General features: G+C 45.5%; 3 protein-coding genes across 5 annotated transcripts; 1 reads left to right on the top strand and 2 right to left on the bottom strand.

Annotated features, from left to right (window-relative positions):
- Positions 1-3,185: 3,185 nt before the first annotated feature.
- Positions 3,186-11,402, top strand: il7r (interleukin 7 receptor). 2 transcript variants are annotated; one of them, XM_069167751.1, is made up of 9 exons: positions 3,186-3,231; positions 4,335-4,437; positions 7,075-7,210; positions 7,417-7,574; positions 8,139-8,302; positions 8,496-8,652; positions 8,729-8,831; positions 8,907-8,985; positions 9,140-11,402. In XM_069167751.1, the coding sequence occupies exons 2-9, from the start codon at positions 4,338-4,340 to the stop codon at positions 9,515-9,517; spliced, it is 1,275 nt and encodes a 424-aa protein (XP_069023852.1). In that variant the 5' UTR covers positions 3,186-3,231; positions 4,335-4,337; the 3' UTR covers positions 9,518-11,402. The 2 variants fall into 2 exon arrangements, with proteins under 2 accessions (XP_069023852.1, XP_069023847.1); XM_069167746.1 differs by lacking the exons at positions 3,186-3,231; positions 4,335-4,437 and having other exon boundaries at positions 4,570-7,210.
- A 19-nt stretch (positions 11,403-11,421) lies between these two features.
- On the bottom strand, positions 11,422-17,200 carry capslb (calcyphosine-like b). 2 transcript variants are annotated; one of them, XM_069167772.1, is made up of 6 exons: positions 17,099-17,200; positions 16,767-16,905; positions 14,398-14,575; positions 13,461-13,670; positions 13,189-13,306; positions 11,665-11,751 (listed from the first exon to the last, which is right to left on the bottom strand). In XM_069167772.1, exons 2-5 carry the CDS (start codon positions 16,901-16,903, stop codon positions 13,205-13,207), a joined length of 627 nt encoding a protein of 208 aa, XP_069023873.1. In that variant the 5' UTR covers positions 16,904-16,905; positions 17,099-17,200; the 3' UTR covers positions 11,665-11,751; positions 13,189-13,204. The 2 variants fall into 2 exon arrangements, with proteins under 2 accessions (XP_069023864.1, XP_069023873.1); XM_069167763.1 differs by lacking the exon at positions 13,189-13,306 and having other exon boundaries at positions 11,422-11,751.
- Positions 17,201-18,204: 1,004 nt separating this feature from the next.
- hsdl2 (hydroxysteroid dehydrogenase like 2) lies at positions 18,205-22,993 on the bottom strand. Its single transcript, XM_069167695.1, has 11 exons — positions 22,825-22,993; positions 21,092-21,255; positions 20,787-20,885; positions 20,566-20,680; positions 19,904-20,007; positions 19,721-19,819; positions 19,398-19,592; positions 19,218-19,289; positions 18,784-18,933; positions 18,574-18,702; positions 18,205-18,421 (listed from the first exon to the last, which is right to left on the bottom strand). Exons 1-11 carry the CDS (start codon positions 22,839-22,841, stop codon positions 18,306-18,308), a joined length of 1,260 nt encoding a protein of 419 aa, XP_069023796.1. The 5' UTR covers positions 22,842-22,993; the 3' UTR covers positions 18,205-18,305.
- Between the last annotated feature and the right edge of the window lie 1,219 nt (positions 22,994-24,212).

Raw genomic sequence — 24,212 nt, 5'->3', positions numbered from 1 at the left:
CTGTGTCAGTTGGACCATCTGTTTGTCTGTGTGTGTGTGAGGCCGTCTGTGGTTTACCTGTCGCTCAGGTGGCACACAGACACCCATACAGACAGACAGACACACACACAGACAGACACACACACACACACACACATACGCGCACACACACGCACACACACTGAATGTTTACAGTTAATAATGTGGTGATGATATGATTCGACACAGAGGCCGCTGTTTCCTGTTACTGTAACCATGACAATGAAGGTCAGCTGACCTGTTTTCTATTGGACTGACACAAATTAAGGCTTCTGATTAGAGAATTGGTTCAGATAGTTGGCTCCATTTGTACCAATACTTAATAAATATTAGATTTTCTGTGGCCCATCCATCCATCATATATCCATCATCCAGCCATCCATCCTCTGCCTCTGATCTGATGGTCGGATCTCGGTGGTAGGTCCTCTGGGAGAATCCCGGGGCGTTCCCGGACCTAGTGTCTTCTGGGACTACCCCCCGGGGTTTCCTACCAGCTGGACGTGTCCAGAAAACCTCAGATGGACGGTCGTCCAGGAGGATCCCGATCAGATGCTGAAACACCTCGACTGAAGGAGCAGCGGCTTCAATTGTCATGTTCTGGTTGGAGAAGAGTTGTTTTTAAAGGATGAAGACACTGAGCAAGAGGATGTGGTGACGAGTCGTGTCTCAGCATGTCTCACTCTAACCTCTGTTTGCAGAGTGTGCAACACTGCAGCACGCTGCAGGTCCGCCGCCGCCCGACTCCACCAGGTTTTATGTTTTTTTATTACTCTACTGTTTTGAAACGCAGCTTCACCGAGAATGACCTCCATCCACAGACTGTAAATAAAAGTGGACGTCGCTCCCGTGTCGGAAAAAATCCGGCCGATGCAGAAGTGCCTTAAGCTGCGATACCACCAAGGGCCACTAACGGTTGGCTCCAAAAAGCCTCCATAGACTCCCATTAAACTTCTCCCATAAAATCTATAAATTTTTCCACAAATTATTTCGGTGTTTGTTAACAATCACGTCATTAAATCAATGTTCGGCCTCAAAAAGCTGTGTTTTTTGGAGCGGACGTGTCTGTTTGATTGACAGGCCTGTGGTTAAGGCTATCGGTGGTTAAGGCTACCGGTGGTTAAGGCTATCGGTGGTTAAGGCTATTGGTGGTCGAGGCGGCGTATCGTCGGCTTTCCAATCAGATCGAGTCAGATCCACCTGGCTTCATACAGAGCGGCCGACGACAGACACACATCCTCTGAGGTCAGACGTGTTTGTTCAGTCAGGAACGTGTTGTATACATGTAACTGACGGTCAAGGCCCCCTGCGATGGCCCCCGTCTCTCAGCTGCCGGGCTCCTGAACCGCCAGGATCACAGACACAGCCTATACAGGTGCCTCGTCAAGATTCCCATCAGAGCCTGAGAAGCAGGCGAGCGAACAGAAACCACAGCTGAAGATGTTTTGATGCTGAGCGGAGATAAAAAAAAAAAAAAAAAGAAACCTCAGGCGTGTGGTTAGGGTGGAGGCGGAGACGAGCTGCTGCAGCAGAGACGGCAGAGAGCCGTCGGAAGACTCATTCAGGATTTTTAACTCTTTGCGGTGTCTCACAGAGGACCTTTAATTAATGACGAGGACGGAGGACTGAGGACGGCCTCTTACTCAGCATCTCCCACCACACTACGAGCGAAACACGGCATCTCCTGCCTTCCATAAAAAAAAATTTCCACTTGTTCCCTGAGAAACGCTGAGAACACAACGTTAACCACAGCCGCCGCCGCCCACAATCGAGAGCTCGACGCCCACCAACCCCTCAGCCTGGTACCCACCGGGCTCCATCTCCACCCGCCTCGCCACACTCGCATAAAACGGCTGGGGAAGACAAGTCTGCAGAACTCAGAAAACGACAACAGAAGACAAGTCTGCAGAACCCAGAAAACGACAACAGAAGACGCGTCTGCAGAACCCAGAAAACGACAACAGAAGACAAGTCTGCAGAACTCAGAAAACGACAACAGAAGACAAGTCTGCAGAACTCAGAAAACGACAACAGAAGACAAGTCTGCAGAACTCAGAAAACGACAACAGAAGATATGTCTGCAGAACCCAGAAAACGACGCAGGCCTAAACTAAAATCACAGGCTTCACCGAATATAGCTGGCGAGATCGCAACAGTTTCCATAGCTCAAGCTCATTTTTATCTTTTGTTGCGGTTTCCTTGAAACGCGCCAAGTCATCCTGTTACCACATGGCAGTAATTAAATCGTACAAGTGACACTCGCCATGGACTTTACCGTAAAAAAAAATAAAAAATAGCGGTATAAAACCGAACTATTAGAAAGCCAAAATAATTCAATTAGTTTATGAATGACCCAAAGACGTCAAGTAAATATACATCCACTCTGCCTGCCGTTGAACACGCTAGATAGACAGTTTTCACACCGTCCACTCGACAGACAACAGGTGGAGGCAGCAGGTGTATTGCAGCTGTGTATTCCCAGAATTCCCTGCTTCCCAAAATGGAACATATGGTGTAACTGAGAATCAAAGTGAGGTGAACATGCTGCTGCTGCGGCTTTGGCTTCTGACACACTAAAATCCCCTCTGAAGAGAAACCTGATGGGTTCTTCATAAATTAAGCATCCAAATTTTTTTTTAAAACACACTCGCGGTAAACACAGTGTTGAAGTCGGCGGCCTCGTTTGAAAAGAACCAGATCAGTAAGCTGACAGGAAGTGGCTTGTTGTTCCTGTCACAACTTCATTGCTTGTTTGACTGAGGAAGACGCTGCTCTGACGTCATCTCCCTCCCAGAAACAGGGAGGACATGAGATTGATCAGATTATTGACCATTTAATTTTATTTTTCCATCTTTCCAGTTCATCCACAGTTTTACAGCCGGCTGTTTGTGTCATTACTCTTAGTGGCAGTAGGAGGAGACAAAAGCAACTTTGCGGGACACACTCTCTGAATATGGACATTGTAATGACGCAGTTCGACCACTAGGCTCTAATTGCCATCTTGCTGACGTGGTTCTTCCTCCGTCCGTGTTGAAAAGGCCAGGCTCACTTGGACTATTCCGCCACACCCGCTCGGAGTGGTACGTTCCATCGCGCAGGTGTGAGCCTGTATACCTGTGCGAGCCTGCATACCTGTGCAGGGCAGCTCTCCTCTGTCACAATACGCCCGAGGTGAAGTAACACGACTGCAGATACAACGTTACAGTCACTCTTACGGTATTAGTCCTTAATCATGTTGTTTGTTGTAGCCTGTAATGCCGAATGCTCGCGCAATGTAAGCATCCATCCATTCTGCTTATTAACACACTGCGTGCTTCCTCCAGCGCTCCGTTGTGATCTTGTTTAGTTAATCACGGATGTATGATACGTGTTCCTCAGTCTCACTGTTTCAAGTGTCCTGGCTGTGTTTTTGTTTCTTGAATTCATGTCGACACTTTGTGTTAGTTATGCCACGTGACGTCGCGTTACCATTAAATTATTCTTTATTAAGTTACATTATTCTCACGTTGTGTGTTCTTCTTCTGTTTCAGAAAACACACACCTACACACTTAACACACGAATGCGAGTAAACCCCCCCTATGACCAACTAAGTTGAATAAAAGTTCTTTCACTGGAGCCTCTGGACTCGGTAGTGATTCTACCAGTCACCCCAGGTTTATAGAGAGGCCGCAGTCAGCCAATCTCTTCGTTTCAGTCTGTGTTGATCACCGAGGACTTCCTGGGATTACGCTTATGTCCTAGTTTTAATTCGTCGGTGAGTGCGAACAGTATATTACCCATGAGGCTCTCTGTCGGCTGTACAAGTAGCTGTTTTATTTCCACATCGAGCTGGCGCAGAGTGACATATTGTTTTATTTGAGTACAGCTGATGAATGTGAGTCCATGTTCCCCATTTTAGCTCCGTGTTTGGTCACCACCAGCTGCCAAGGCACTTCACTATCGTCACTGTCTTCACTGTATTCACTGTAGAATCAGTTTATTCCAGTTCAATTTAAATAGAAGCCATCAGAACCAGTTTGTTCTAGTAAAAGTTAAATGGAAGCTATCAGAACCAGTTTTGTTCTAGTAAAAGTTAAATAGATGCCATTAGAACCAGTTTGTTTAACCACCTGTAAGAACATGTTCTCTGTACAGTCCCTGATCCACCGTGTTCTCATTACAGATGTTTCTGATTTACAAAACATCCTGTCAGACCTTGTCTAACCTAACACCCCCCACCCACCCCCCTTCCTCTGCAGTCAGGCTCCGCCCTCTTCCTCTCAGCCTGCAGAGAAGAAAAAGCTGCGAGCTGCTGATGAAGGTGAGTTTGTGTCTGCAGGAGATGCTGTTGGTCTGGAGGATCCCTGCGCTGCTGCTGCTGCTGCAGGCTGCAGCCGAGGCTCAGAGCGGACACGGGGACGGGGGCAGAGACGGGGACGTAGGTGAGACGATCATTTAAACTGTCTGTAGCATGCGGTTAACGGTGAACAGTCTGCTCTTATATATTCTGCCTTTGATAGAGCGCTTCACATGTTCAACTGAAACAGGTCAGTGTCAAAAAGTGAAGATGAAGTTTGGGGTCTCGGGGGTGGGGATGGGGGAGGAGCTGGGTCAGAGGTCACGGTGGGTCAGAGGTAACGCAAACAAGACCTCCATAAAAAGCTGAAACTGTTAAAACGTCAGACAGGGGAGCATCTGATCCTTTAAAACCTCCCAGAAACTCGTCGTCTCAGTGGACTCACAGGAAAACAGCCTCCTCTTTGCCATTATCTTCATCATGTGCAGAAACAGATGTGTTTTATAATCAGTCTTCTCAGAATCAGATCAGTCTGACTCACTTCTCTCCAGTGGCATCACCAGGATTATATTTCATAGTACGTACAAGAACCGCCTGCACGTAGGCTACCTTTACTGTCTAGATACCCAGCATAGACTGTTTGTATAAGTAGACGTAGTTTCCGTCTCAAAAAAAAAACACTAGGTAGAAGTGCACCAAGTGCTGCTCGAGGTTGGCTTCAAAAAGCACTGGTTTCCATCGACCTCTATTCAACTTCTCATAAAATGTTTAGTCAAGAAAAAATTTCCACAAGTATCCTGTATGTCACTCGCCAAATTCACTCTTCCAAATTAGTGTTCTGGCCGTCCATCTGAAAATAATCCCATCATTTAACTATAAAATCTGTTTGATTGACAGATTGGTGGTGCAGTGAGGTTATGGCTATCGGTGGGCGGATCACGTCCCCAATTCTCCCAAATATGGTCACTACCATACCAGCAAGCTGGCGCCCCCTAGCGTTACAATGCATTGTTCTTCTTACGTTCCGTTATATTCGCTGTTCTTGTACTTATATGTTTGTAGAGTTTCAATCAAGCATCTAAAAAAAAAATAAAAAAATGCAAATTTAAAAAAAAACTAGCAAGAGGGCACGAACTGGACGCTTCATCGTTCAGAAACCAACGGTGACGTCACTTCTACTTGCCGCTTGGTTTTCTGAAAGGCAACGACGGCCAGGTAAATAAACTGTAAAAGTCACTATATCAACATACCAGAGAAACGTGCAAGAAACTACGAGAAGAAAACAGCTCTCGTTTAGCAGCCGCATTATAAAAAAAATAATAAAAAAAACAGTAAAGCATAAAGATAGCGACAAACATACGCAACAGCAAGACCGAAACGAGCTGCAAAAAAAAAAATAAGCGATCAAAAACCCGCTGAGAAAATAAAATGACCTACCGAGTTGAAGTTCATTTGTGGCACCAATATCGTCCTTAGAGGCTAAACTGCCGCATACCGTCGATAAAGGCTGCCGCGTGTTGCAGATTCCTCCTGGAGCGAAGAGGTGGATCACGGACGTGAAGCTCGCGCTGCACCCGGCTGAAGCTTCACGGTTTCTTCCTTCTTCTTCTTCTTCTTTTTTTTTTAAAATTTTTTTTAAAGCCTGCTTTAACTGTTCAATTGTTGCTAACATGTGAGATAAAACTAGCCGAAATTAAAAACATCGACGACATCACAATTCAGCGCCAGAAATGTTGATTCCGCAGTGACCAATCAGCGGCCTTCAATGTGTTTCGCGTCACATGCAGCAAGTGGATGGCAGCAAGAAATAAAGATCTACCGTTGTGACGATTTTGTTTTATTTTCAAGATGGGATGGCCATCATAAACAAATCATAAAAAATAAATTAAATCATAAAAAAGAGAAAGAAAATAATGTACACAGGCTGACGGGAAGTGCTTCGCTCCGCCCCCTCAGCTCTGAACCAATCAGGTCCTGCATGTGTGATCCGGATCAGAACACCAGAAGAGACCCTGAACTTGCTTAAACCCTTTTTCCAAAAAAAAAAGCTGGGAAGCTGTGTGAAATGTAAATAAAAAGAGAATGGGATCATTTGTATTTCATGTAAACTCATATTTAATTGAAAACAGTCCAAAAACAACACATCGAATGTTGAAACTGAGACATATTATTGTTTTTTGAAAGATATATGTAAATTTAGAATTTGATGGCAGCAATGTGTTTCAAAAAAGTTGGGACATGTTTGCCACTGTGTTGCATGTTTCACTGTGTAGTTTATAGTCAGCAGAGAGAAGTGTTTATTCACAAACTCATCAATGAACTCTTCATCTGCTCACAGCTGTGTTATAAACATCAGATGGAGTTACAGATTTACAAGTTACAAAGATAATCCTCCACACTTCAGATTAAACTGCAGGACTGTCAAAATAAAAGGCCTCTCTAAAATGTGTAGTTTTATCTCCCATACGATGCCCCAGGTTTAAGAGAGCGTGCAGTCGTCATGGTAACTGCGGGTGTGTTTTATCTGTAGATCAAGTTTTCTGTGAGCTTCTTGACAAACTGATTCATGTGTTCATTTGATCCGTCAGAAATTAAATAACAATAACAACAGGTGGTCCAGGTTTGGGATAGGAGCGTCACTCATTGATTAAAAGAGCACCAATGCACCCCGGTGTCTGTTTTGTTGTCATGGACACAGGAGGACGCAGCTTCACACTGATGTTTACATTCTCTGTCGTGGTCTGTTCTTTGACGAGGTGTTCAACTTCCTGTTTCCTGTCAGAGTCCAGAATCAGCTGCACCTCCGACATCACCACCGAGAGATGCAGCCTGACCTGCGAGCTGCTCGCAGCCCGAGGCCCTGACCAGGACGACGATGATGAGGACGACGAAGACGGCATCGAAGGCATGAGCCTGTGGTAAACATTTTAAATACCACGTAGTACCCGGCCGCAACGCAAAGGACTCTCTGGAGTAGAGGACTCAGGGCTCCTCAGGGTACTCAGGGGTCCTCGGGGGACTCAGGGGTCCTCGGGGGACTCCTGGATTCTTGGAGGACTCCTGGGTCCTTGGGAGACTCTTGGGGGACTCTCTGGTCCTGACAGAAACCTGTTGTTGTGTTCAGTTACACCCAATGGGAGAGCTTGGCGAAGACGAAGTGTTTGCAGGTCTCCGGGGCCACGGTGAGCTCCGAACACCTGATGCCTCTGATGGATCTGAATCTGACCGTCCACCTGAAGAGAGGGGGTGACATTTCAACAGCAATCGACCTGAGTAAAATAGGTAACCGTTCTCTTGACTCATATTTACCCAATATACACAGTAAACATGCAGCTTCGGATCAAGTTCTCTCCTGAAATACAAAATGTAATACCACTGAGGGCCACTGGGGCTCCAAATAAACTCTGGCTCCAATACACTCCCATTCAAAGAGCATCAACTCTACTAAAATACAAAGTCAGTAAAAGTTTTCCATGAGTCATTATGGTGTCATTAGCTAAATTTCCTCTTTCTGATCAGTGTTTTAGTGGTCTTTCTGAAAATAATTCCAGCATTGATTAGATATTAGCACTCAAACACAACTATGTTTGGGGGTGGGGCTCTTTGACTGAGGCCTGAGGTGCAGTCAGGTTTTTGGTATAAGTGGGCGGGGAATAGTGTCCTGGCTCCTCCGCAGCTCATCCAAACATGGTCACTTCTGGCGACACAAAAAACAAAATGCTGTGAATGAAGGCCATTCACAAACCAATTGGTTTTTGAGTCTGCTGTTTGAGACCAACTGAGATGAACTTCCTGCCGAGTGCTGCTCTCATTACCGCCCTCTGGCTGTTTGTCCTGTCGCTGCAGTGAAACCCAGGAGTCCTAAGGTGAAGAACGTCACCTTCGACCAGCAGTCGCAGCAAGCCGTGATCCAGATTCAGACTCCGTACCAAAACGACTTCCTGAAAGTAGAAAACCAGATGTTCCAGCTGCACATCTTCGCCACAGGGAGCAGCCCGGGATTTGAAAAGGTGAGACCAGTTTCCTGTTTCACGTAAGGTATTGTTTCTGACTCCTCCAGAGTGTTGCATTATGGGATTTTTGGAAGCCTTAACGTTGCTCGTCCAGCGAGTGTTTTTACTGCTAATCTTCAGTCATCGGTCGTTTTGATGTTTGATGATGTTTCTGTAAATGAGGACTGAAGTTTCTTTTCTCTGACCCCAGATTGAAAACCTCTCGGCGAAGGACTTCCTGCCAGTGGACCTGAAGCACCTCCACAAAAACACAGAGTATCGAGTCAAAGTGCGAGCGATCCCGCTGACGTTCCTGCCGGGTACCTGGAGCGAGTGGAGCGAAACCTACAGCTTCTGCACTCCAGCCGGTAAGAACCAGGATCCAGTCCTGAACCCTGCAGTCAGAACCTGAACCCTGCCAACTGAACTTCTTCCTGTCTTCAGGGGTCCAAGCCCAGACGGGGGACAGCGAGGCCTTTATACTGATCGTATGTTTCGTCTCGGTGGTGGCGCTGGCCTCCAGTGTGGTCGTCTTCTGGAAAAACAAGTACGACATCTTTGCTGTCTGTCATGAAAAGCCATGAATTCAAACCAGTTTCATTCATCAGTTCTTCTTCTTTAGTCACAGAATATTCAGCTATATGTGGCCGAGCATCCCGCATCCCAAACAGACGCTGGTGCACATCTGCAGGCCGAATAAAGTGAGTGTTTTTTATCTGCGAACAGTTTCAGACCAACAAACTCCTCCCACGGAGAAAACGTATAATCAAGTTTGGAAGGACGAGTTAACATGCAGATGTTGATTGGCCGCTCAGTGATGATGACGCCATGTGTGTCTGGTCTCTGGTTTCTTAGGGTCTCCTGTTGAACCTGAAGCCGGAGGTGTTCAGTGCTCTCAGAGTCGACCCGCTGGAGAAAACAACCAGCGAGGAGCCTTCAACCGATGATCCTGACGGTCGTCCCTGGATTGACCCCGGCTCCACCCAGAGCTCCGACTGCAGGAGCACCACCAGCGCTACCACGGAGGAGCTGGAGCTCTCCACCCTGCTGAGCTCCTCTGATGGGGAGGACAGCCTCCCGAGCACCAGCCCATCCCCTGTCCACGTCCCGCCGCTGGAGGAGAGACCTCACACACCCGAACGGTGCGCCGAAGGAATGGAGGTGGAGGTGTTTGGAGGGAGTCAGCAGGAGGAGGCCTACGTCACCATGTCCAGCTTCTACCAGATCAAGTAGGTGAAGGTGATCTGGAGACGGCCGGATGGGAGTTACCCTTCAGGAGGGTCGACAGCTGCGCCTCCAACCTCTGAGGTAAATGTGAGACCTGGACGAGCATCTGTCGACCGCCTCATATCCACCAACCACTGGACTGGTCACTTCTGTGATTCTCTCACATTTCCGCCAGCGCCACCACCGGGTCATCGCTTTATCTTGTCCGGTGCGCTGTGCTCCATAACTGAACTGTCCTCCGTCAGGTTGGGGACCGAACTGCTATCAAAACATCCCTAAGTGCCACACTTCGATATCGACGATGAGTTCCACTCTCCCGGTTTGTACCGTCACCTGGAATTGAATGTTGCTTTTTGTCAAAATGGATTTCATAGTTTAGGACCGGTACCACTTTAATGTCTCCAGGCAGAGTTGAAGGGAGCTTTAGTCACTTTCATTCGTGTTTAAGAAGTCAGAAGATGTATATTGTATACTAACGTTTGAAAATTTTTATGTTCTCTTTAAAGATCTTTTGCGGAGCTGCAGACTATATTATATTGCTTGTGTTGCTAAATTAATAAGTGCAATGTGTTTTCATACATTGTATACTGGCATACCTCCTCGTGCAGTCATTTCCTACAAATGACAGGATTTTTGAATGTTTTCAGAGAACTCGAGCTTACAGACATCCTGTTGGTTAAAGCTGAGTGTGACGGTCCGTCTGCGGGGTTTACAGATGAATGACAAATGAAATATCTCGGTACAAAGTGTGGCAGTAAGGTGTGATTCCACCACAAACCGACAGACATAGACATAGATTAAGTCTGTGGAACCGTGGAGAGATGTAAGTAGTAGTATCACCCAAAGAATCACTAGAAGCACCCAAAGGACTGCAAAAAACCCACTTCAATAATCCCTTTAGCCAACTGACTGACGAGAACCACCTTCAGGTCCACTAGAACCACCTCAAGAATCCCTAGAATTTGTTGCCTGACAACTAGAACTACATAGAACAGCCCTAGAATCTCCTATGTAGCCACTAGAATCCCCCAAATGATTACGAGAACTGATTGAACTCTTAATTGATGATAGAACCATGTCAAGGAGATTCCTAAACAACCCTACCTGCCCACTAGAACCACATAAAAGATCCCCAGAACCTCCTAATTCAGCAATGAAACCACATAAATTACCCTTCCAATTGCCTAACTGACTGGAACCACCCTAAAGAACCACAAGAAAGACCTTATGGATCCCTAGCAACTGTTCGATGAGCACAGGAACCATCAAAAGAACCTCTACAACTTCTTCAGTCGCCACTAAAACCACCTAAAAGAAACCTGCCAAGATCTCGAAGGACCTCCAAAAGGACCACACCAACCACCTACTGCCCTCCTGGTTCCACTTTGTATTCTCTAAATAATGATTAAGGTGTAGGTTCAGCTGCTTTTCAGCGCAGCCGCAGTGGGAACATTTGAATTTGTTTTATTTGTCACCGTCTGTTTTGGAACTTTAGGGAGTTTTTCAGTGAACTTAAACGTACACAAACAGCAGTGAGCTCCTCTGAAGCTGCTCTAAAGCCACGCTGCTGCTGCTGCTGCCGCGTTCTCCTGCGGGTGAGTCGTAAGTAAAGCCGTAGTTTCCTTCACACGTCTGATCATGACGAGCAGTCTTGTCAGGCAGTTGTCAATTGTGTTGGCGTCACGACCGGGCTCGGCTATTTGTTTGTGTTTGGACAGTAGTCAAGGACATGTCAAACACAATGCTGCTTTTCTGAAGCGTTGAGACGCAACGTCATGTTTCCCCACATCAAAGGATACACTTTATTCTCAGAACTAACAAACCTGAGCGTCACATTTCCCTCCAGAGTCAGCGGCGCTGACCGCACCACACACTCCATTCGATGGCATCGCTCAGACATGATGTCAGACCCACTTTTTTTTTTTTTATTATGTCATCATGATGCGTCATCAATTTACAACAAATGATGAAGGTTACATTTCCCCGTGTCCACCTTCATCACGCGACAGCGGAAGACTCCTATCGGATCAAACATCTACACATCTGATCGGCGTCAAGCATAACAATAATCAGTTAAAGTGATGTCCATTTATGTGAATGTAGAACAATGCACGACGGCCCTCAGAGGAACCCTCCTCTCAGAGCTTCCAAGCGTTTCTCATCATCAGAATAAAGTAGACGTCGCTGTCGATGGAGGCGCTGACTCCACTGTAGTAGTTCAAAATCTCCTCTTTGGTCACCTGAGGAGCAGAAAGACGGGAGGTTCAATCACGGCGCTTAAGAGAGGAGGAGACAGGAAACCGAAGTAGTGGACAGAAACAAGAGAGTTAGCGCCCCCTGTTGATGCAAACGCAAGACTTTGGGTTTTTCAGTCTAAAAGGAACTTTAACCTTCTTTTATTTTGTAACCTCTGTAACCTTCTGACTTCCTGTTTGAACAGAAGATACAGCAGGAATCTATTTACGCATTTACATTTATTTAAATTAAATATTTACATTTTACATAATACATTTACACATCAGAATGTGTCAGAAAACGTCACTGTAACATCACGCTGCTGCTTCACCAGTATGCTCTAATATCAGTGCTGATGCTAGTTAATGTTAGCCGCATTATGTTAAGAGCCTCTGTTAAGTGTGTAATATCACTCTTGATGACATGTCTGTCAATGTGTGACCACAGTCTGAACAATAAATGATGATATGAACTAAACCGTACTACACGATTCATTATTCAGCACGACACACGCGAGAGTTCGACCTTTCAGGTTTTGATATTTGTAGCTGACCCTGCGTAGACCGGCGTGTACGCGTTGCTATGACAACACCGGAAGTTTTGAGTTTCATCGCTTTTATTTTGTGTTGTCGAGTATTTTTCCTCTTTGATGTGGTTAAAATACATTTTGCCTGGTGTCATTTCGGGGTAGCTAAGTCAACTTGTTATATATTCAGGAAGTTGTAAAAAGTTGTTTATAATTCACGTAACAATATGACCCGGCAGTTTTCTATAAGGCGCCAGAAAAATGCAAGACGGCGGGCAAAACAGGAGACTTTTATGATCCCGTCTGATATTCTACTGCTGGTCTACCAGACTAACACGGTAATAATTGATGAAGTTACCTTGTTAAGTGCTGTTACACTTCGATTAACAGGAAATTGTGTTTGTTTCTATGTGGTTTGAACCTTTGTGCTTAACGATGCTCTTATTTATTTCCTAGTTTTCACGGTGTTCAATGTTATCTCAGCAAACTTGAATATGGACATCAGGACGAAGCGTGGACTCTTTCATGACCAAAGCAGTTACAATAGTTTTAAAATTTCGATTCTCCTCTTCGTCTTCGTGGAATAAAGAAAAGTGTGACGAAGGACTCGGGTCAGTCAGAGGAAACATTCATGTCCCCTTAACAGGAAACGGTGAGTGCTGTGTGTTCACGATTGGTGGATCTGAATCGACGTGCGGAGTCGCAGGAGGAAGAGAAATCAGACAGAAACGTGGAGCTCGGGCTCAGAAATACCAACACCCCCGTATCGAGCGCTGTATCCTGTGTGGTTGTCTGTATATGACACAAACCACACATGATACCGAGCAGGAGCCCTCACACACTTCTCTAACAAAACACCACGAGACAGAAACCTTCACCGCCCCTCCTCCCACCACCGAACCGAGAACTTGTTTACCCGGAGCGATGCTAAGTCACAGTTTCCAGCTGTTTCTCATCATCACAATAAAGTAGACGTCGGTATCGATGGAGGCGCTGACGCCGGCATAATAATTCAGAAACTCTTCATGCGTCACCTTCAGAGAGGAACACACAGCCACATCAGTTCCTCCGACGGACGGTCCACAACGGGTCTGTGCCGGTGGAACCGATCGGACCGACCGACCGACCTGCAGAAACATTTCCATCCCGACAAACCTGGCGGGGTCACGCCGAGTCTACAACACTAACCTTTCCATCTTTGTCGTACGGAGAGTCGAAGCTGTCCAGGAACTTCCTGAACACCTGATCCTCAGTCCACTCCCCGTTCTGATACTTGGGGTGGTATTTGGCGTTGTAAACGCCCCGCAGGTCTTCGACGGTGATGACGCCATCTCCCGTTTTGTCCAGCTTCCGAAAAGCCTCCATGACCACCTCCTTCCGGGCCTTGGACATCGGCGGCTGCAGTTGACAGAAGGTGAAGTGAAAAGCATGAAGGAGTCCTCACCTGCACAGGAAGCAGCGTTCACCCCACGCACCGGAAACGAAGCCGGCCGACATGTCTACACTTCCTCCCGCCAAACAAACTGAAGGCCTGTCGGATATGTTCCTGCCATCTTGTTCTGGTGACGCCGTTTCAAGCGGAGAGTGTGCCGTAGTGACCGGCATCTTGGCTTACTGTCCCCGCCCACAGAAGAGGCCACACCCCTTGAACTTCACGTAGCCCAGCTGCCACCTTGACTGCGTTGGACTGTCGTGGACGCTCACTGTACGCTGACCATCTTACAGATTAACACGATTAGTAACTGTTAGCTGTCGAGCCAGCGAGCTAAATATCAGCTACCGTCCCCACAGGCTGCTTGAGCTCTGAGCTTGTTAGCTGTGACATTAGCATTAGCCTGTTAATGGCGTTAGCTTCAGAACCTAAAGTGAACTTTGCTGCAGAACATTCAGACTTTTCAAAACAGATGACGATCAATTAGACCGTTCATTTAAGGAACAGCGGGGCTAATGGCAGCCACCAGGGGGCAGCGATAATGACCTGTACCAGAGGTAGCCACCAGGGGGCAGCGATAATGACCTGTACCGGAGGTAGCCACCAGGGGGCAGCACTAATGACCTGCACTGTAACCTGGGAGTATATTTGGAGCTGTCATGTCGGCCATTTTTACAGGCTGTCCGTGTTTACCCTCAGAGTAATGAGGAACTCGTCAAAGTCGATGGTCCCGTTCCTGTCCCGGTCGAAGTGCTGGAACAGAGCCATGGCCTCGTCTTTCTCCACCATGAGCCCATAGTCGTTTAACCCCTTCAGAAACTCCTTGAAGTCCAGCGAGCGGTTGTTGTTATCATCCATTATTTTGAAGATTCTATCAAACAGGAAGAGTCAGGATGTACTTTTTTAAAAATTTTTTAATATAGTGACAGAAAACCTGCTGAAAATCCGTGAAGTCGCCTTTTAACATAAAGTAGTGCAGTAAAGTAGTAAAGTACAGTGCGGATGTGAGAAGTACTGCGAGGACGTGTAAAGTACTGCGACGACATGTGAAATACTGCGACGACGTTTTAAAGTACTGCGACGACATGTGAAGTACTGCGACAACGTTTTAAAGTACTGCGACGACGTTTTAAAGTACTGCGACGACGTGAAGTACTGCGACGACGTTTTAAAGTACTGCGACGACATGTGAAGTACTGCGACGACATTTTAAAGTACTGCGATGACATGAAGTACTGCGACGACATTTTAAAGTACTGCGACGACGTGAAGTACTGCGACGACGTTTTAAAGTACTGCGACGACGTGAAGTACTGCGACGATGTTTTAAAGTACTGCGATGACATGTGAAGTACTGCAACGACGTTTTAAAGTACTGCGACGACGTGAAGTACTGCGACGACGTTTTAAAGTACTGCGACGACATGTGAAGTACTGCGACGACATTTTAAAGTACTGCGATGACATGAAGTACTGCGACGACATTTTAAAGTACTGCGACGACATGTGAAGTACTGCGACGACGTTTTAAAGTACTGCGACGACGTGAAGTACTGCGACGATGTTTTAAAGTACTGCGATGACATGTGAAGTACTGCAACGACGTTTTAAAGTACTGCGACGACATGTGAAGTACTGCGACGACATTTTAAAGTACTGCGAGGACGTGTAAAGTACTGCGACGACATGAAGTACTGCGACGACGTTTTAAAGTACTGCGATGACATGAAGTACTGCGACGACATTTTAAAGTACTGCGACGACATGTGAAGTACTGCGACGACGTTTTAAAGTACTGCGACGACGTGAAGTACTGCGACGATGTTTTAAAGTACTGCGATGACATGTGAAGTACTGCAACGACGTTTTAAAGTACTACGATGACGTGAAGTACTGCGACGATGTTTTAAAGTACTGCGATGACATGTGAAGTACTGCAACGACGTTTTAAAGTACTGCGACGACATGTGAAGTACTGCGACGACATTTTAAAGTACTGCGAGGACGTGTAAAGTACTGCGACGACATGAAGTACTGCGACGACGTTTTAAAGTACTGCGATGACATGAAGTACTGCGACGACATTTTAAAGTACTGCGACGACATGTGAAGTACTGCGACTACGTTTTAAAGTACTGCGACGACGTGAAGTACTGCGACGATGTTTTAAAGTACTGCGATGACATGTGAAGTACTGCAACGACGTTTTAAAGTACTACGATGACGTGAAGTACTGCGACGACGTTTTAAAGTACTGCGACGACGTTTTAAAGTACTGCGACGACGTGAAGTACTGCGACGACATTTTAAAGTACTGCGACGACATGTGAAGTACTGCGACGACATTTTAAAGTACTGCGAAGACATGTGAAGTACTGCGACGACGTTTTAAAGTACTGCGACGACGTGAAGTACTGCGACGTTTTAAAGTACTACGATGACGTGAAGTACTGCGACGACGTGTAAAGTACTGCGACGACATGTGAAGTACTGCGACGACGTGTAAAGTACTGCGACGACATGTGAAGTACTGCGACGACGTTTTAAAGTACTACGACGACGTGAAGTACTGCGACGATGTTTTAAAGTACTGCGATGACATGTGAAGTACTGCGACGACATTTTAAAGTACTGCGACGACATGTGAAGTACTGCGACAACGTTTTAAAGTACTGCGACGACGTGAAGTACTGCGACGACGTTTTAAAGTACTGCGACGACATGTGAAGTACTGCGACGACGTTTTAAAGTACTGCGACAACATGTGAAGTACTGCGACGACGTTTTAAAGTACTGCGACGACATGTGAAGTACTGTTGGGACATGAGTATTACAGGACGCTCAGAAACTGAACATCAGCGAGCTAAACCACCGAAGGAGCAATGAGAAGACATGAAGATACAGAGACATCATGAAACAAAAATACTCTGATATTAAAGTACTCTGAAGTACTCGGAGCAGAACGGAAACACCAGCAGGACACTGACCGTCTTCATGGTTGGGTGAAACGAAGAACAAGGAAGTAAATGCGTGAACAGGTGCGTGATGTGGGCGGAGCTTACCTGCCCAGACCTTTGATCCCAGACGAGCCTCGGGTCAGACACTGCAGCCGGAGTCTCTCCACCGGATCCGAACACCCGGAGAGCTGACGCTTCGCATTCATCGCCATCTCTCGGTCGTGTCTCGACGTCCCCGCCATCACTGACGGCAAAACAGACCAATCGTGTTTAGAGAAAGGACTTGACGAGGGAGTCAGGGGGCCCCGCGGAGACAATAAAATGACTGCAAAGATACACAAAACAAACACAAACATACACAAAACGACAACAATTTCTGCTTGGTTGTGTCCCACAGTAAAGCCCGACAGGACGGAGAACCGGGCAGATAAACTCACCGTGCGTCGATCAAAAACTGACGTTAACCACTTAAATCTTCACACCGATGTTTCTCCGCGAGGCTGCCCCTCCCCACAACGATCCACCGTTACCACGGAGACCCGCTGTTCTCCGCTGTGATTGGCTGCTCGGTCCTACGCCAGGAAGAGTAGGTGAACTCGGGTGTCACGTTACACGGAGTACAAAACGCGGGTGATCCTCGGTCCCGTGTCACAAAAGAATTAAGAAATCCAGATAAGAGAGTAAAGCCGGGCTTGAACTAACCCGGTCACTGCGTCCGGGTTTAACTCACAACAAGCCACATTCCACACAATTTTAAATTGGCAAAATCCATCGCACAACAATAACACTGTTGTCTGTGTTCTTGGTTGTTTGTATATAATATATATAGATATATACTATACTGTATATACTGTGCATTTTATATTTTTACTGCTATTTTATTGCTTTCTATTATTCTATTATTATCTATTGCTTCCTGTATGCTGCTGTAGCGAAAAAAATGTCCCCTCGGGGATTAATAAAGTAACTACCTAACCTAATTACATTCTTGATTTTACCGGAAGTCGATGGAACAGGTGGAACCTGATCTCTCGGTAAACCTAGTCAGTATTCTTTGCAGCATTTTGGATCAGCTGCAGGGTTTTTAAAGAGTTACCAGGAGTTTCAGTAGTCCAACCTGGAAGGAACAACGGGATCGATCAGCTGTTCTGTAGCATGCTGAGGCAGGATGTTACTGATTTTATTAATATTACAGAGACGAGAGAAAGAAGTCCTGTGCACTTGATCTGTGCGTGTTAGTTGACGGTGCAGCTGGAGGTCAATGTTCTCCAGAGGAAATCTGTGTTTCATCAAAGAACTTGAAATTGAACATTGACGACAGGAACTGACGTTACGAAAACTTTAATGTAAAAATATCAGGACTGAGATCAGGAGGGCCGATGACCGACAGCTGCAAGGGCCGCTCAGACTTTCACAATAGTCAAATCCACCAGATCGGACCGGACCGGACAGGCTGACCCAGTTCACTGTGGTTGTCTCAGATGGTCTTCTTCACCTGGACACACCTCAGAGAAACGGCACATCATGACAAAAGGACACACTCTGTTTTCAGATCAGATTTATTAATGTCTGATTAAGGCAACATGTACAGGTTCAGAGTGTGAGAGGGAGGGGCCTGAAAGGCCTGTGGGTGGGGCTTCAGTTTCACAGCTTGGCCTTGTTCATGCGGCCCATCAGTTTCTCCAGTTTGATGGCGAGTGTCATGTCGCCTTTGATGCGCAGCTTCCCTGTCATGAAGGCCATTGTGGGCTTCAGCTTCCCTGAAAAACAACACCCCAAGAAGACACGGCTGTTGGAAACATGGAAACAACGCCGCTCTGAAGTCGGCGCGATGGTTGCAACAGTTCCTAGATCACCGCGCGGTTTCTGTGCCGTTCTTTCGTCTTTAATCGTCGCCGAGGGGACGGCTCACCTGAGAACATCTTGGTGAAGTCGTTGGAGTCCATCGTCATGACAACATCGGCTTTGACCAGGGGCTGGCCCTGCCCCGCACTGCCAGTGCCGCTCTTCAGGTCCAAAAACCAGACGCCTTCATGTTCTCCTAAAATGGACATAAACACGTTTGTTTGAGTGACACGCCTACAGGATGTCCTTATATAGACATGCGGACTGCGGTCGTTACCTGACAGGTCAAACTGGTAGATGCCCTGTGTTGACTTGACGACATCGTCGGAGAGAACGCTTCTGATGAGGTGAAACGTGTCCTCTATTGGTCCACTGGAGGGAGGCGTGGATGATGATGCTGGTGGTGGTTTGAAGGCTGGGGTTGCCCCTAGCGACCAAGAAAAACGACAAGTCAGTGGACTCGATGCTAGAGGGTCGATGGAATCAAGTCATGTCATGCTTTACATCATTAAATGATCCGTTGTGAATGGCTGGTAACAACTAATGTTTTTGACTTTTATTTTTAGTTTAGTGAAAGTAATTGTACACAAATAATATATACTAGTATTACTATTACTAGCAGTACTGTCAGTATGACTTTACCACAGGAAGGTAATGTTTAGTAGTGTTAGCGCTAGTGTTCGCAGCGTCTGTAGTTTCTGTGGTACTTACCGTGCTGCTCCATCTGTTGGGCCAGTTCCTCCGGTGTTTCGTCCAGGAAGAAGTCTGGCAACAGGGGGTGACCTGTGGACCAATCAAAGACCACCATGATTACCACGTGACAGTGTGTGGAAGTGCTGGGCTGTAACGACCTGTGCTAGGTTAGCGTTATCCGAGATAGCATGCAGTCACCTGGTTGGACAGCGTAATGGTCAAAGTCCTGGACTCCATGCGCTTTGAGGACAGCCTCGTCTACCAGGAAGTGACCCGTGTAGTCCTTTGGTTGGGACAGGACGACGTAAGCTGCGTCTGCCATGATGTCAGCTGTACGACACTGTTTACCAATACTATCCCCGCCCAACATGTCCATGGCGGCTGTCTGGATCGCTACAGCAAGAACACACAGTCAGAGCGGGGTTAGCATCGTGGGGAGTCAAGGAGTAGTCTGTTAGCATGCTAGTTTACAGTGAGAGTCAATAGGGAGCGTGTTAGCATGCTAATATTTAGTTACTGACCAGTTTTGGGCCAAAGGGCATTGACAGCAATCTGTCCTCTGAATTCTTCGGCCATTCCCAGGACGCACATGGACATTCCGTACTTAGCCATCGTATACGCTGAAAAAAACCCAAAAAAAACAGACATCATAGTGATGCAAAGGTGCGTGATGGGGCACCTGGTCAGCTGGTTGCTACGGTTACCTGTGTGGTTCTTGAACCAGACGGGGTTGAGGTTGAGCGGAGGCGACAGGTTCAGGATGTGAGGACTGCGACTCTTCAGCAGGTGAGGGAGGACCAGCTTCGACCTGGAAAACATGTAACATGTACGCAGCAACACGTTAGTAAAGTAACACGTACGCAGCAACACGTTAGTAAAGTAACACGTACGCAGCAACACGTTAGTAAAGTAACACGTACGCAGCAACACGTTAGTGAAGTAACACGTACGCAGCAACACGTTAGTAAAGTAACACGTACGCAGCAACACGTTAGTAAAGTAACACGTACGCAGCAACACGTTAGTAAAGTAACACGTACGCAGCAACACGTTAGTAAAGTAACACGTACGCAGCAACACGTTAGTAAAGTAACACGTACGCAGCGATTAATCCTGATTAACGGTCACAAGGAGACGTGTGATTTGACACACAGATCTGGTCGTCGCGCCACATCTGCAACACGTGTGAAGACACACATGCTACTAAATACAAACATGTTACCGAGCACATACATGTGACTAACATGTAGGTCTTTGGTAACATGTTCAGGAACATCATATGTTCAGTAAACATCTACGTGGTCACTGACACGCGTGTGCACAATAAGCTGTTCGTATGTTAACATGTATGTGCGCAGCGTCATACGTCAGGTATGTTCCTCTCAGGTTGACTCCCAACATCAGGTCGACCTTCTTCATCTGCGTCTCCAGAGTTCCCGTCAAGCTGATGGCGCTGGCGTTGTTCACCAGGATGTCGATACCTGCCAATCAAAAGGACACGAGGTGGGATGATGTCACTGCTGGGATGATGTCACTGCTGGGATGATGTCACTGCCGGTCAATACTCAGTCGGAAACACGGCTTTACCTCCAAACGTGTCGACGGCTTTCTGAACCGCCGCTCCGATCTGCTGCTCGTCTCGGATGTCGACGACGCACGGCAACGCTTTGCCGCCGGCCGCCTCCACTGGGACACGCAACCGTAGAAAGGAAACGGGCCAACACGCATGTACACAAACAAACGGGAAACAGAGGAAACGTGTCAAAAGGAGCAGACCGTTGGATTCTCTAAATGTTCGCTTGAGTTCATGCTGACTTCATGCAGCACGTCGGTTCCGTCTCCTCCATCCTCCTCCTCCTCCTGTACGTGAACGTTAGCAGTTTGCCGCTCACCCTCCTGAGCCGCGGTGTAGATGGTTCCGGGCAGTTTGGGATGCGGCTCGGCGGTCTTCGCGGCGATCACGACGTTGGCTCCGTCTCTGGCGGCCTTCAGCGCGATGGCTTTCCCGATGCCTCGGCTTGCTCCGGTGATGAAGAGCGTGCAGCCCGCTAGCTTGCTGGAAAAACACGTGGAGAGACAACGCAGTTCGCCAACATGCTCGCCCACCCTACTCTCATTACGCGAAGCTAGTTAACGTTGACCGAAAGATTTGATGGCAAAATATTTGTCTGCAGGTAATGAAAATAATCGTTACCGCCCGACACGCTCTTCTTTTTCGATCAAATTATTTAAATAGGGCTGAGTGATTAAATGAAATACATTTAAATGCTGCTTATCTGCCATCAGGAGTAACTTGGGGTTCAGTACTTTGCCCAAAGACACTTCAGCATGTAAACAAAATAAAATGAAACTCTGCAGCTCATCCTCATCAAACAAGGAGAAAAGATGACCGGCAGAAAGATCAGGTGCTTTTATTTCGCAAATGCTAAAGTAATAGAAATGATCCGTTCAAAGTAAAAGATCTGGATTAGGCTTTTTGACAGTTTTATTTTGAAGTGTTGTTCTGATGTCATTTTTTGTGTTTGAATAAAGAAAAAGAAAATCTTCAAAAAATAAATGTTGAATTTATTCTGCCTTCAAGCTTTCACCCGGTTTGCCCCGAAACTGTTTTTTTTTTTTTTTTTTTAAATGTATGCAGTCCTAAACTGTTGTGTAACTTCGAAATGTGTTTGCTCAAAAAGGTTTTAGTACACTTGCGGTTCCATTTTACATCATAAAAGCCTCCACACGGAAGACAACATGGTACACTTTTATTTTGAAAGTGCCGTGCCTGTCTGGTTGTTCGCTTAACTAAAATTGTCAAGGTCTTTTTTTTTTTTTTTTAAATTCCCTGCACGCAAAAACATTCAACAAAACACAAACCTAATTATTTTTTGACTAGAAATTCCTTTAATGCAAAATGTTCCCGCCAAGTTAACAAACAATTAAAACCGCATTAGTATGCAGGAATGTGCTGTTGGCCTTCGAGCTCTCTACTAGTTAATTAAAACAGAGGGGAGTTAGATGTCAAACACTCCTGTCACAAAACAAGACTTTAAAACGCCTTGCTCGTAGGTGACGGGACAGACGGACCAAAAACGGAGTTCAACAAGAAGCAACAGCTGATGATCACCTGAGCTGCTGTCACCAAACTCCTAATAAAAACAAAAAAATCCCATATTTTAAAAAGTCTTTCTGACAGGTGACAGGACACCGCGGTCAGACCGGCTGCGTTGAAGCAGGTGAGTTACCTGCTCAGTTCGGCTCATACGAAGCCCCAAAAATAAATTCACTAAAACCACCGCAGCGTTATTAAGGCCGAACAACATTCAAAGGTCTCCGAGCGGAGTTTTTTGCGTGCAGGAGGTCAAAAAGCTCCAGAGGATCGAGCAGCTGTTATCAAACTCCATAGTAAAAAAAAAAAAAAAAAAAAAAAAAAAATCTTCCAACTTTTTAAGTAGCTGCTCAAAGGTACCACGGCAGAGAACTGAACTGAAGCTTCACTTCTTAATTCGGCTGCAGTAAAAATCCTAAAACCTCCAATTTCTGTCGTGTTTTTTTTAAAGTTTGCAGCGACAGCTCGGGACGTTTTTTTTTTGAGCGGAGTTCCGTGTGTGTGTGTGAGCAGAAAGGTGTGAGCACTCACCCCGTGTTCTGCAGCATCGTCGCTCTCAGGTGAGTCAAACAGAAAAAGGTGGACAGTCTGTGCAAGCGGGTCTTCGTCACCTTTCGCCCAGTTAAAAATCCTTCCCCCACACAGCCGGATGTTACGCACCAGCCACTTCCGGTCTGCGGGCTAAGATTTCCCCGGATCAATGACATGTCAAACTTCATTATGGATTGATCATGTCCGTCATCAGATCGACGTTATGTTTGAATCTCAGGTTTAAAAGAAAGAAACGTAAACACTTTTAAAAAATAAAATAAAAAAAATAAAAAAATTAACTTGAATTAGAGTTAGATTTATTTGAAGTGCAGCGTTTATGGATGTGATAAAATATTAATGCAAAGTTAAGAAGAACTCATTTAAAGAACAGTTTCATATTTCTCATCAGCAGCTGCTCACAGTGGTTCTGATTTAATTTCAAACATTATTTTTATGTTTTAAGAGCACTCTGTTTTCTTTTGTTCTGCAATAATAATAAAAAAAACTTAAAACCATTCATTATTTTTTCCAGCAATGGATTTTTAGAAACACTACCGCAGGAAAAGATTTCTTTTTGATGATGGCTTTCTTTCCGTGTGATTCGCTGCCAGAGCAGAAAACAAGCTGCTGTGATTTCATTTCAAGAAACGTCAAATAAGTTAAAATTCTGATATTTGTGAAAAAAAACTCTAAAATGTACCAAATAAATAAAGAGTTTCTTTGTCAGCAATATGAAGACATTATAATGAAACACAGTATTTATATTAAAAGTGTCCGTCCTATTGTCTTTTAACAGTCTTCAGTGTTTATATTTAATAATTCACTCTTTTCAGAGAACCCATGCCTTTTGTTTATTTCTGATTCGTTTCCAGCAGAATGTGAATTTCAAACACAGTAAAATCTATGAAATTTATCTTGTTTAACACCAGAACTTAAAAATGAAATTATAAAAATTTAAAATACCGAAAATATACCATTTAAATGTGTTAAAGAGTGCAGATTTCATTATAAAGGGCAACTTAACTTTTAATTTTACACAACCTGAAGTAGAATAACTTCAAAAATGAAGTTACTTTTAGTTTGTTAACGAAGTAAATAAAGTATTCTTATTTTTCACGTTGTTGCATCTTTATAATCATGTGGAAATAATATTCACAAATATTAAACTAAATTCAATAACATGGATTTATTGAAATTTTCTTCTTTTTGAAACGTTCTAAACACACATGCACTATAATAATGTATGTGCTTACTGAATAAACCAAAGTAGTAATAATTAATGTAATAAATACATATTTATTCCAAACAGGAAAACAATTTTTTTTTTTTTAAATTTTTTTTATTGCTTATTCGGTTCCGTTTGAATCCTTTTTTTTTTTTTTTTTCCC

This window comes from Embiotoca jacksoni, unplaced genomic scaffold (genome assembly GCF_022577435.1).
Source record: "Embiotoca jacksoni isolate LCO1_2020_lvr unplaced genomic scaffold, fEmbJac1.0.p SCAF_10, whole genome shotgun sequence".
In the NCBI taxonomy this organism is placed as follows: Eukaryota; Metazoa; Chordata; class Actinopteri; family Embiotocidae; genus Embiotoca; species Embiotoca jacksoni.
Note: the sequence above shows the minus strand (reverse complement) of the source record. Positions and strands in the feature narration are given on the sequence as shown.